The 11,555-nt window shown below is 35.2% G+C and overlaps 2 protein-coding genes across 6 annotated transcripts in view; one reads left to right on the top strand and one right to left on the bottom strand.

Annotated features, from left to right (window-relative positions):
* Positions 1 to 956: 956 nt before the first annotated feature.
* Positions 957 to 1,752, top strand: LOC309388754 (UPF0739 protein C1orf74 homolog; the record flags this gene model as incomplete). Its single annotated transcript, XM_081946351.1, is given in 4 exon segments — positions 957 to 1,028; positions 1,032 to 1,340; positions 1,342 to 1,551; positions 1,555 to 1,752. Coding segments are annotated over 4 exon segments (789 nt in total).
* A 530-nt stretch (positions 1,753 to 2,282) lies between these two features.
* Positions 2,283 to 11,555, bottom strand: part of TRAF3IP3 (TRAF3 interacting protein 3) — a 32,377-nt gene continuing 23,104 nt past the window's right edge. For 4 of the 5 annotated variants that reach the window (XM_081946347.1, XM_081946350.1, XM_081946348.1 and 1 more), the window contains exons 10-15: positions 10,159 to 10,296; positions 9,283 to 9,418; positions 8,322 to 8,384; positions 5,371 to 5,519; positions 3,349 to 3,462; positions 2,283 to 2,495 (exon numbers count right to left, since the gene is read on the bottom strand). In XM_081946347.1, coding sequence (XP_081802473.1) covers positions 2,412 to 2,495; positions 3,349 to 3,462; positions 5,371 to 5,519; positions 8,322 to 8,384; positions 9,283 to 9,418; positions 10,159 to 10,296 — 684 coding nt within the window. In that variant the 3' untranslated portion in view covers positions 2,283 to 2,411. Of the gene's footprint in view, positions 2,496 to 3,348; positions 3,463 to 5,362; positions 5,520 to 8,321; positions 8,385 to 9,282; positions 9,419 to 10,158; positions 10,297 to 11,555 lie in introns of all 5 variants that reach the window. The other variant, XR_014174835.1, reaches the window with a different exon arrangement.

Here is an 11,555-nt window from a genome sequence, read left to right as displayed (position 1 = left end):
CTGGGGGAAGGCAAAAACACATCTGTTTTTGCAAAAAATGGCCCATTTTCTGCCGTTTTTCACAAAAACGAGAGCATTTTTGCCTTCCCCCAGCCCTGCTGAAGCCTGCAGAGTGCTCCTGTGGGCCGGGGAGGACAAAAACTTTTTTTCTTACTTACATCTTTGAAATCCTGGTGTGTCTTATACACCGGTGAATGTTATAGTCTAAAAAATATGGTAGCTGAGTGACCTTGAGCCACTCATAGCCTCTCAACCTTAACAAGAAAGCAATAGCAAACAACATATTGCCAAGAAATCTACAGGGGCTTCTCCAAGTAATTGTTAGGACTCAACAATTACCTGAAGGCATAAAGAAAAAATAGAGGAGAAAGCTGATTAAACAATCAGCTATTTGCCTCTCCAGTCCTTGAACATAGAAGCAACTTCATTAATTCTTACATGCTTTATATTTGCAGTCTAGTTTAAACCAGTCTAGTTTATGATTTTTGCTGTTGCAAGGCTAAACATTGGTTACTGTGAAAAAAATTCCACCTGATTACTTTGATTTGAATGAGGTATCACTTGTAGATGCAATATGAAGCTCATCTAGACTGCAGTAAAGGCTGAGCATCCATTTTCTTTTCTGAGAACCTTTTGGAACTTTTCTGTTTTCTTTGCTGAACTTGGTATGTATAATTCTGTATGACAGTCTTGTTTCAGGATGAATTACATGTATGTGAAACTTTCCATTGCTCCTTCCCCTCACATATCTTCCTCTTATTATTTCTTTCAGTTTAATTTATTGACTCATTTATAAAAATGAAACTGTATTGGTTATTTTTGTTACATCACCATGAACTGATGTTTTACTATTTCCTAAGGCCTGGCTGAAGAAGCACTGTCTAAAGCCAGTGGACAATTAAGTGTTCTTTTGGGAGTTCTTTAATAGAGTTGTCTGTCTAATGAATGACCTATGAATGGTGGAGCAATTGGCACAATTGCTCATTAAGGCAGCTCAACATCATCTTAGAACGGGAAAGAAGAAAATATGATCATCTTCAGCCTTCTTGAATGTAGCTGGGGAGCTACTGGCAGTAAAAGCTGGTTTGAAACCAGCTTTTTTGTATGATTACAATTCTGCTGGGACTTCTCAGATCCTGAACTATGTTCAGTATCTTACCCTTCAACTTACCTGTCAGCTGCATATTCTTAATTTAGCTGAAAATGTTCTAATAATAAACTTTGAGTTGATGTCTTTGTGTCTGGAGTCAGTCCTACTTAGCAATAATGTCTTCTTCATTGATGTTTCTGCTTTTAGACCCCACCCTACCTTTTCTAACCAAGAAAATGTGAACCTTATAAAAAAACCATCTGTCAGAGATATTGAATCATATTAAAGCATTAACAGAAGATACGTCCCAAACAATATCTTCAAGTGAACTCTTTCCGACTGAATGGAATCTCTGTACTCTATTTGGTGCATTGCTAGGGTATCCAGTGTCCTATAATTTTCCTAGTCAGAAGAGTTCTGATAATTGTCTTACACTAATTCCACTGAAAGTATTTACTGTTTGAGCCACATTTTGTATGGTAAACAGTGATTTCAGAGTTCAGTTTTATTCTTTCAGCATTACAGAACTCTTGAATCCAGACATGAACATGAACCTCAGCGCATGGTGTGAAAAACTCACGGATGCTTTTAAAGCTCAAAAAGAATTTGCTGATCTCTGCATTGCAAGTGAGGTGGTTGCTCTATCAGCAGTGGCCTTATAAATATGAATCCCGGTTTAGACACAGTTAACACGGCTTGTCCACAGTATTCTACTGATTTGTTTAAAAGCTTCAGAACAGGGGCAGTTTGGAAGCATAGTTCAAGCAATTATGTCAGTGTTCTAAACAAATACACAGTTTTCCTTTTAGCAGCATTCAGGATATCCTTCATACTTAAATTTCCAAGAATGTATTTCAAGTTAGCATACTTTTCCAGAAGATATTATTAGCTTATCTATTCTACATTCCAGACAAAAAGAATTCAGTGCTTTTCTTCAGCTAGAATAGGCAATGATTTTAATTCCAGCATGGTCCAGTAACACTTAAGTGAATTGAGGAACTTAAGATATTTGAAACTGTAAGAATGGCTATTGTGTCAGTGGTTATAGATATCAATGTCATATATGGATAGGCATACAAACAATACAGTATGGAGGGGCATACAAACAATATATGGATAGACACACAAACAATATTGTTTTGATTTTAATAATAATACAAAAACTAATTTAAGTAATATACAAAGCCAAACAGACAAACTCCTTCAGTACAATACACAATTTTTAATTTAACAAGACATTTTAAAATTGAAATACTCACCATTTGGAATAATTTAGATTGCTATCGTGCAATCAATAATAGGCAAATAAGACAAGTTACATTCAAGGTGTAAAGTTGCTTAAATAAGATATCAGAGCTGTTGCCATGATTACCATTAAGATAGGAATCCAATGATCATGATTTCTCTGAAAAAAGGAAAATGTTTTGAGCTAATAAATTGATTATAAATAAAGTACATAGTCAGAAAAAAAATACTCCTGGTCATGTAGTGACACTTCTATTCTGCTTTCAGATTGTTATTTTATTTCACAGAAGCTTCTACTTTTATTTGATTAAAATATATGTATCAGAAATAAAAGAGTTTTTGTTCCTCTACAATGGCAAAAACAAAAATAAAAAATATAGAGTTGATGCTGAAGATAGATGAATTAAGATTATAATCAATGTTATTCAGTGTGTTTTGGTAAAAAGATTGTCTTAAAAGCTACATTTCATAAAGATACTGCAGAGACACAAGGTTAATCTTTTGTGCATGGTTCTTAAGAAAATTACAAGTGTATAAAGGGACTTTATTTATTAATCTCATTTCTACACTACGCTCTCACCTAAGTGACTCTGGACAGGTTATAATAAACAAAAATATTTATGTCTAATTTAAAAATACCCAGTTTGTATATCCCAGGCTTTCTATGAAGGCCTACCATCCAGTCTCCTTAATAGTAATGTAACATCACCATATCTTTTTGTTGTTGTTGCATATATACGCATTTTTATTTTTGAAACATCCAAGTTCAAATCTATGAGCAGGGCATCAAAACAAGGAAGGTGGGCTACAACAATTTTGCCAACCAAGAACTGTTTGCATTGGTTAGGATTTCAACTTCTAAATATGCTAGCCACTGAGGGAAATTGTTGGATTTATGTAAATTCTGGGCATTTGACTCCCAATTTCGGTAGAATGCCAAGTTGATTGGAGAAAACTGTACTATATCTTTGATGATTAAGGTTGCAATAGGTGGCACAAATGGAAGTTCTTACCTGGGCTGGTTTGCTTTGAGAGTGCTTGAATTCATCATGACAATGCTGTAAATTCACAAGGCAACTGCTATATTCATTGTTCAGGATCTCTAGTTTATGACAGAGATCAGTGCACTGGACAAGAAAACAAAACCATGTTTAAAATGACTGTCCTATATTGCTTTAATTTAAAAAAGGTTTACGGAAGGGGTGGATCTCATGAATCCAAGAAGCTATCTGCCATTCCTCATTCCTATTTTTTGCAGACCCCAAAGTTTTCTAAGATCAAGCTGTTAAAATTCTGCAGTATGTGCAATTCCAGCTGATTTTACTGTAAACAAATAAATAAAAGCTTCTGCTAAGTTATTTTACTTTAAGCCTCCCAGTGTTTCTGAATTACTGTGAAGTTATGAACATAAACATCTGTTATTTAATATTTTATGTTCTAGTTTTGCTTCTTGGTTCTGCTTTATTTTCAGAAATTATAATTAAAAAATTTAAATTGTGTCTGTGCACCATCCTCTCACACTGGGAATTATACCTTACATCTGCCCCTGAATGAACCCTATCAATTTCTGTCTGCAAAGCAGTCTTGGCATTTTGTATACGGCCTGGTGAAAAAACTGGTTCCTGCTGATTATGGGGGAAAGATACTTTTTTTCTTCTTTGCGTCAAAGTTAGCTGCCATGCATTATATTAGAAAAGTCTTAAGTTTATGGCATTTTCTTTGAGGGCTTTAATGACACAGTCTCTACTGTGAGGCTTGCATTTCCCTGGGAAACCATATATATATGGACAATTCTGTAATATATATATATATATATATATATATATATATATATATATATATATATATATATATATATATATATATATATATATATATATATATATATATATATATATATATATATATATATATAAAAGAGGATTTAGAAGAGGCAACAAGCAGTGAAATTAAGAAATTGGGAACGATTTGAAAAATAAAATGGATACTATTGTGGAAGACCTTAAACAAGATGGTGTCACAGATCTATGTAAGTGTCTGCCCCTAATAGCAAAAGGAACAAAGGGATCAGGGATGTTAAATCTTGTCTTAATTTTAGTTTAAATTTAGGAAACTAGCTTAATTGGAAAACAGCACTTGAGAGGAATGTGACAACAGCAAAAGGTCTTATCAATATTGTTTAAAAGCATTCTATGTCGTTGTATGGCAATGCTTCCTGAGCTACTTTGAAGAGTTGACTCATTATATAAATTGCTTAGGTTTTAACTGAATCATGGAAAGCTACAAAGTCTACAAGCTGCTTGACAGATAATGAAAGACAGGATATTTACATACCCTCCTTGTCTACTTTGTATGTAACTAATTACGTATTGAAACACCACATGGATGAAATACGGTATTGAGTGAAATTTTCTTTTAGGAGAACGATTCATTTTATCAGCTCATCTAAGAATGGATGAAAAGATCTGGAACACATTTTTGGCAGTTATTTTTATGACATTCATGCTAATTTTCTTGCCCTTGATCCTAATTGATGGGATAGTACCAAGTCCAAATTTTAGTTTGCCAAATTACTGAAATAATATGGACTTGATTCACACATTTGATTTGTGATCAGGGAAAACATTAGCAGTTGTGTTAACATGTACTAAAACTGAGTTGATCTATTAGTGACTGGATGTGAGAAATCCAGTATGGGATCTGGATCAATTCCTCTGTTCCACGTCTTTGTATATGATGGGATTAAGGGTACATTATCATAGTCCAGTAATGATCAGCCTTGTCATACACAATAGGCATATATTATGAACTGAAAGAGAATCTGAATTTACTATCAGTGATAAGAAGTTGGGCATATATTTAGTGTAAAATAAATTTGAAATAATGTGTGTAAGAGATCAAATACAAGACACTAAGCTTGATGAGATACGAACTGATAATACACAATATTCATAGTTCCATTGTAAGATATTTACAAATTACAATCTCCTAATGAGATCCTTAAATCTTATTAGCTGCTTGAATCACCTCTTCACCTCTTTATTCTTAGCTGCAAGCTGGGATGTTCTTTTTTGCAGTTCTTCTCTCAGGCTGCTCTCTTTCTCTCCTTTTTGATCCTCTGGTTGGACATTCTGCTTAGTTGTTACCCAACTGAGGACTTCATTGGGCACTGGGACAATCTGGTCTATAAAAACAATGATATTAGAAAAACATTCTTGGATTCCTATAATACTGCAGGATGTTTGCCTTGCCCAATAAATGCATGAATTAAAACCTGTCCTTTATGGGTTATGTCATAAATATGTTAAAATGAGCTACACTTTTTTTGAAAGTTGTGATGTAATTATGAAAATATCATGTTGTTAAATCCGCAGGAAAGCATATAAGTTGATCAGCTGAGAAAGTTGGGTAGAAATGAAGGACCAAGGTTGTTTAAATTATAAATGAGCATAAAGGTAAAACAATAGAATAATCTTCACTGTGTTAGTCTCATCCGTACTGGATAACAGTTCCCATATATCCAACTGTATGAAACAATTAATACAGCTTACTAAAATCTCAGGTACTTCAAGACAGTTGATTTCAAAAAAATTAGAGCTTGTGAAGGATTCCTGGATAAGAATCCACAAGGGGAAAACAACCCAAGAAGCTTGGGCAACTTTGAAAAGGAGATTATAAAAACCCAGTCTAGCTCAATTCCAACGAAGAATAAAAATAAGAGATCTCAAAAGAAACCTGCATGGCTTCACAAAGAACTCTCTGATAAATTAAAAGATGAAAAAGATCTAGTATAAAAAGTGAAAAGAAGGACACATAACTAAGGCAGAACGTTAGGAAATAGCTTGAATCTGCAAAGATGAAGTCAGGAAAGCTAAGGCTTAAAATAAACTAAGGTTTGCGATAAAAGTAAAAAAGCTTCTTTTAACATGTAAAAGACAAAAAAACAAATGATTTTCCATTAATGGGAGAAAATGGTAAGAAAGTGATAAGCAGCAGGGAGAAAGCAGAACTGCTTAACTAAATTTTTGCATCTGTCTTTACACAAAAGGAAAAAACAGTGCACTCTATAAAATACTGTAAATTAAGAATGCAAGTCAAAATAAACAAGAAAATCTATCCACTTTAGATGAGTTCAAATCACCATGACCAGGTGGTTTATACCCCAAGGTTCTTAAAGAATTGGCAGATGTGATTTCAGAACCACTGAACCATACATTTCAAAGATCCTGGAGCACTGAGGAACTTTCAGATCATTGGAAAAGGGCTGATATAGTTCCCATCTTTTTTTTAAAGGGTGAATTCAGGAAACTACAACCTATCAGTCTGGGATACCTGGGAAGATTCTGGAAAAGATAATCGAGTAATGAATCTGTAAACATGTAAAGGCCAACAAAGCCATAATCAGAAGCCAAAAATAGATCATGCCAGACAAATTTTACTACATTCCTTGACAAAATGATAATATTAGTGGACCAGCGAAATGCTGTGGATATAATTTACTTGGACTTCAATAAGGCATTTGATGAGTGCCTTATTGACCACAACCAACTACTAGATAAGATAAAAAAATGTGGATTAATAAGAAACATCACCAGATGGATTCATAGCTGGCTGACCAACTGCACTCAACAGGTAGTGCTTAATGGAACTGAAAAAAAAAATAGCAATAGAACTAGAACTATAAATAGAATAGAATAGAACACAATAGAATATGAGTTGAAAGGGACCTTGGAGGTCTTATAGCCCAACCCCCTCCTCAGGCAGGAAACCTTATACCATTTCAGACAAATCCAATCTCTTCTTAAAAACTTCCAGTGTTGGAGAATTCATAAGTTCTGGAGGCAAGTTGTTCCATTGGTTAATTTTTCTAACTATCAGGAAATGGCTTCTTAGTTCTAAGTTCCTTCTCTCCTTGATTAGTTCCATTCATTGCTTCTTGTCCTGCCTTCAGGTACTTTGGAGAATAGCTTGACTCCCTCTTCTTTGTGGCAACTCCTGAGATATTGGAACACTGCTATCATGTCATCCCTAGTTCTTCTTTTCATTAAAGTAGATATACCCAATTCCAGCAACCATTCTTTATATGTTTTATCCTCCAGTTCTTTGTTGCTCTTCTCTTCACTCTTTCTAGAGTATCAACATTTTTTTTGCATCATGGCTACCAAAACTCTACATGGAGGGAAGTTTGCAGTGAGGTATACCAAGGTTCCGTCTTAGGGCCAGATAGGCAGTTTGTGTTTATAAGGAAACTATTTTTTAAAAGGCAATCTACTATATGTTTATTTAATTTATTATAGTTTTAATCACCAACAACAACAGTAATGTAGATTATGAAATGAATATCACAAAGATAGAATAATAGAATAACAGACTTGGAAGGGACCTTGGATGACTTCAAATCCAACCTCCTATTCAAGTAGGAAACCCTACACCATTTCAGACAAATGGTTGCCCAATCTCTTCTTAAAAGCTTCCAGTCTTAGAACACTAAATATTCCAGGATAGAGTATCAATCTTGTATTGATATGGTTAGTGTTGTGTTACTGCAACTACTATTATGAAGTACGATAATTATTAATGTAAAATTAACAAGAATATTATTGTTATTACTCCTATGACAAACACACTCATCTTGCTCTGGTCATATTTATGCTAACCAGATTAGTTCATTTTAGATCTCACTTATGCCCTGCTTGAAAGTTATTCCACATTCAAATGTTTTCAATGACAGAGAACATTTTTATCACACTTAAGAAATTACTACTACATTCAGTGATATAGCTCTACTATTACCACTCTGAATGCCCTAGTGTAAAATGCCCTAGTGTAAAAATTGGAATTTGCAGGATATTCCCAAGTGTTGATATTTGAGAAGAAACAAAAATAACAGCTTGAGGCTTTTAATTCACAATATTCTTATACCTATCTTATGTTGGTAGACCTCCAAGCTAATTATTCACCACTTTTCTCAAACAGTTTTACTTACTTTGAAGATGTTCAATTGTTGCCTCCAATATGAATTTTTGCTTTTCTTCAGTTCGCAGCTTGCCTGAAAACGGTAAGGAATGATGCATAATTTTCTGCTATTTTTCTTTTCTTTTGCCTGAGCAGAAGTGTTTGTATTGTAAGTGATAGATAGATTTAGGTCTAGCCTACAGAAATCCACACTGTATGATGTTTAAACACTGCATCCTTGACACTCTTTTTTTTCTAAAACCAAATGAAGCAGCATTGTTTATCACACTAAGCAGAACAGCACACTTGTCACTTGCTTAGTAATTTTTGAATACTGTGGTAGCTCAATAAGAAGTAAGCTGTACCTTTCGTTAAAAAAATAATAAGTTTAACTGATTATTGCAACTGTATTGTTTTTGTTTATCTGAGAAAGTCAGACTTCAGGACTATCTGGTAAATCTTTCATAAGACCAAGCTATTGCACAATGCATGAGGGAATTGTTTGCCTGAAAACATTTACATTTCTGTTTGTCCACAGCTAGCACTTCACAGCAATTTGCTATAAAGCGATTTTGATTTGTAGGGAAGAGAGGATCTTTCAAATAATCTTTCTTCAATATTCATTCTAAGCTTATTCAGTTATAAATTTATTCCCTTGTAAATGTATTCATTCTAAGGTTATTCAGTTATTATTCAATGTCTTAGTAGTCTTTGAAATCAATAGGGTACAATCCCAAAAACTGATAGTTAGTTTTAAAATGCTATACATAAAATACATGTGAGGGGGAAAACAATCTTAAACTTTACCCGACTCTCTCTTGCCCAAGATCCTGATAAACTGTGCAATTCTGTTTCAGTTCTGTTTCAGTTCAGTTCAATTTGTATAAATTGCATCACCTGGTTTTAATTATTAATGGTAATTTAAATTCATGAGATTTCTACATAAATTAAGTTTACCACGATCCAGCTTGTTCATGCTATTATTTCTTTACCTTCAACTTCACCAAGATACTCCATGAGGAGTATATTTTCTTCTTGCAGATTATCAATTCTTGAATAAAGATTTGCACACTCATTCTCCATGTCTTTTAGGGCTTGTTGAAGTTGAGAGTTCTGAGTGTCTGACCACTGCAAGCATGAAAAAGCACAATAAGAACAACCCAAAGAAAGAAAACTTGAGTTGCTTTTATAAATCATATGAAAGAGCATTCAAGTGTTGAACAGAAATAACAGGACAGCTGTTACACTGATTTATAGTGTAACATATAAATGAGATGCCTTGAAAGTTAACAACTAGGATTCTACCTCTGAAAACAAGTTTTTGGATGATAGTACTTTATATCTGTTGTGTTTGGGGAAATCTAGTGCTTAATTACATGAGATCCTTTCAGTAACTTTGCTTATTTGACTAATAAGTTTCTTTAAGGCATGATTCCCCCACTGTCAATTTTGACAGTTTCTTGGTTATTACCAATTTTATTTTAATGATGGTTGCATATGTTCTTGGCCATATGACCTTTTTAATATGTATAGTTGTTTCATTTAGTTTATATTAGTTCTTGATGTTTATTTACATCAAGTTTATTTGCATCATGTTTATTTACTGGTTTGGCTGCTAAGTTGTAAGCTAATTGTATTGGATAGAATTTTATAATTACTAATGACATTTGTCAAGGTGCATAAAACAATAACAGCAGCAGCTTTGTTTCTATGTGTTACAATGATATGCTACTGTCCTTAGCATAACAATTCACCATAAATGGATGTTTGAGCCATGCTTTCTTTCCAAGTTCTTTCACTAAAAACTGCTAATTTGACAAATGCTATTGTGAAATGAAAACATGGAATATACCTCACAAGGAGGTTACCTGCAGTTTATTCTCCAAGGCATGCAGCTTGCTTTTGACTTCAGAGTGATGGTCAGTTAATTGACTCCAATCTTTTTTTAAGTTGTCAAGTTGATCTTTCCAGAGGCTACAGTCATCCTCAGCAACAGTTAGAGCTCTCTAAGAGGAACAGGATCATTTATCCTTAGTAAAGTTGACAGACATATTTTCTGGACAGTATTGTTAAAAAGCAGAATAATGATAAGCTGTTCATTGCAAATGTGGCAATTTTATTGCAAGACTAATTTGATGTGATAGGACAGTGATGGCGAACCTATGGCACGCATGCCACAAGTGGCACGCGGAGCCATTTGTCAGGGCACGCGAGCCTTCGGAGCGCTAAAAACCACCCTCCGAGCAAGCCGGAAGTGACTTCCGGGTTGCTCGGAGGGTTGTTTTAACGTTCCGAAGGCTTCAGGGACCGTCTGCGGCTTCCCTGATGCCTTCGGAGCGCTTAAAACCACCCTCAGAGCAACCCGGAAGTGACTTCTGGTTTGCTTGGAGGGTGGTTTTAAGCACTCCGAAGGCTTCAGGGACGGTCCCTAAAGCCTCCGGGGGTTGGGGGAGGCTCTTTTCGCCCTCCCCAGGCTCCTATAAAGCCCCTGGAAAAAAGTATGTAAAAATGGGGGGGGCACGCGTTGTGCGTGCATGCGCACTGGGGGGGTCGCACATTGCATTATGGGTGCGGCACACCCGCACTCAACCCCCCTGTGCTCCCCCCACTTGTGGCACGCGAGCCAAAAAAGGTTCGTCATCACTGTGATAGGAGATCCGATTGAAGAAAATACCATACGTCAGAACGTGATAGGCATGCTTATGGTCTCCTGTTCTTGCAAAGTTGAAAATACTGTCAAAATGAACCAATATTTCTATTGATTAATGACATCCATTTTTAAATAGCCTTCTTCTTGTGAAGGGCTGTTCCCTGGGATCTGTGGCTGAAGAAGAGTAGCTGGCCCAAGATCTGAGCTAGAGTCTTTCTAATTTGCAATCATTTATATGCTTTATGTTGGTACATTATTCCTAACTCACATGCATTTCTAGATGTTCTATAGCACGGGTGTCAAACTTGATTGCGTTACATGACATCATGTGATGTATCACAATGTTTTTTGCCTTTGCGAAGCCGGGGTGGGCATAGCCTGTGCATGATGCATCCAGCTCGCAAGTTCTGTAGAATAGTTGCATTTCTCTGAGTTAATCAAAATGATCTTTCTACACATCAGGTAGAAAACAACATGCTTAAGACGAAAGAGCATTGTTCTACAAGTAATAGATGAAAATCCTTTCAATTTTTTGAGAAGAATTTTTCCCACAAGCAGAATGGTCCTCAATGAATCAAAGAGTTCCCTGACATCCTTGATGATCTAAAAACATCT

The sequence above is a fragment of the Natrix helvetica genome (genome assembly GCF_964273705.1).
Source record: "Natrix helvetica genome assembly, chromosome: 3".
In the NCBI taxonomy this organism is placed as follows: Eukaryota; Metazoa; Chordata; class Lepidosauria; order Squamata; family Natricidae; genus Natrix; species Natrix helvetica.
Note: the sequence above shows the minus strand (reverse complement) of the source record. Positions and strands in the feature narration are given on the sequence as shown.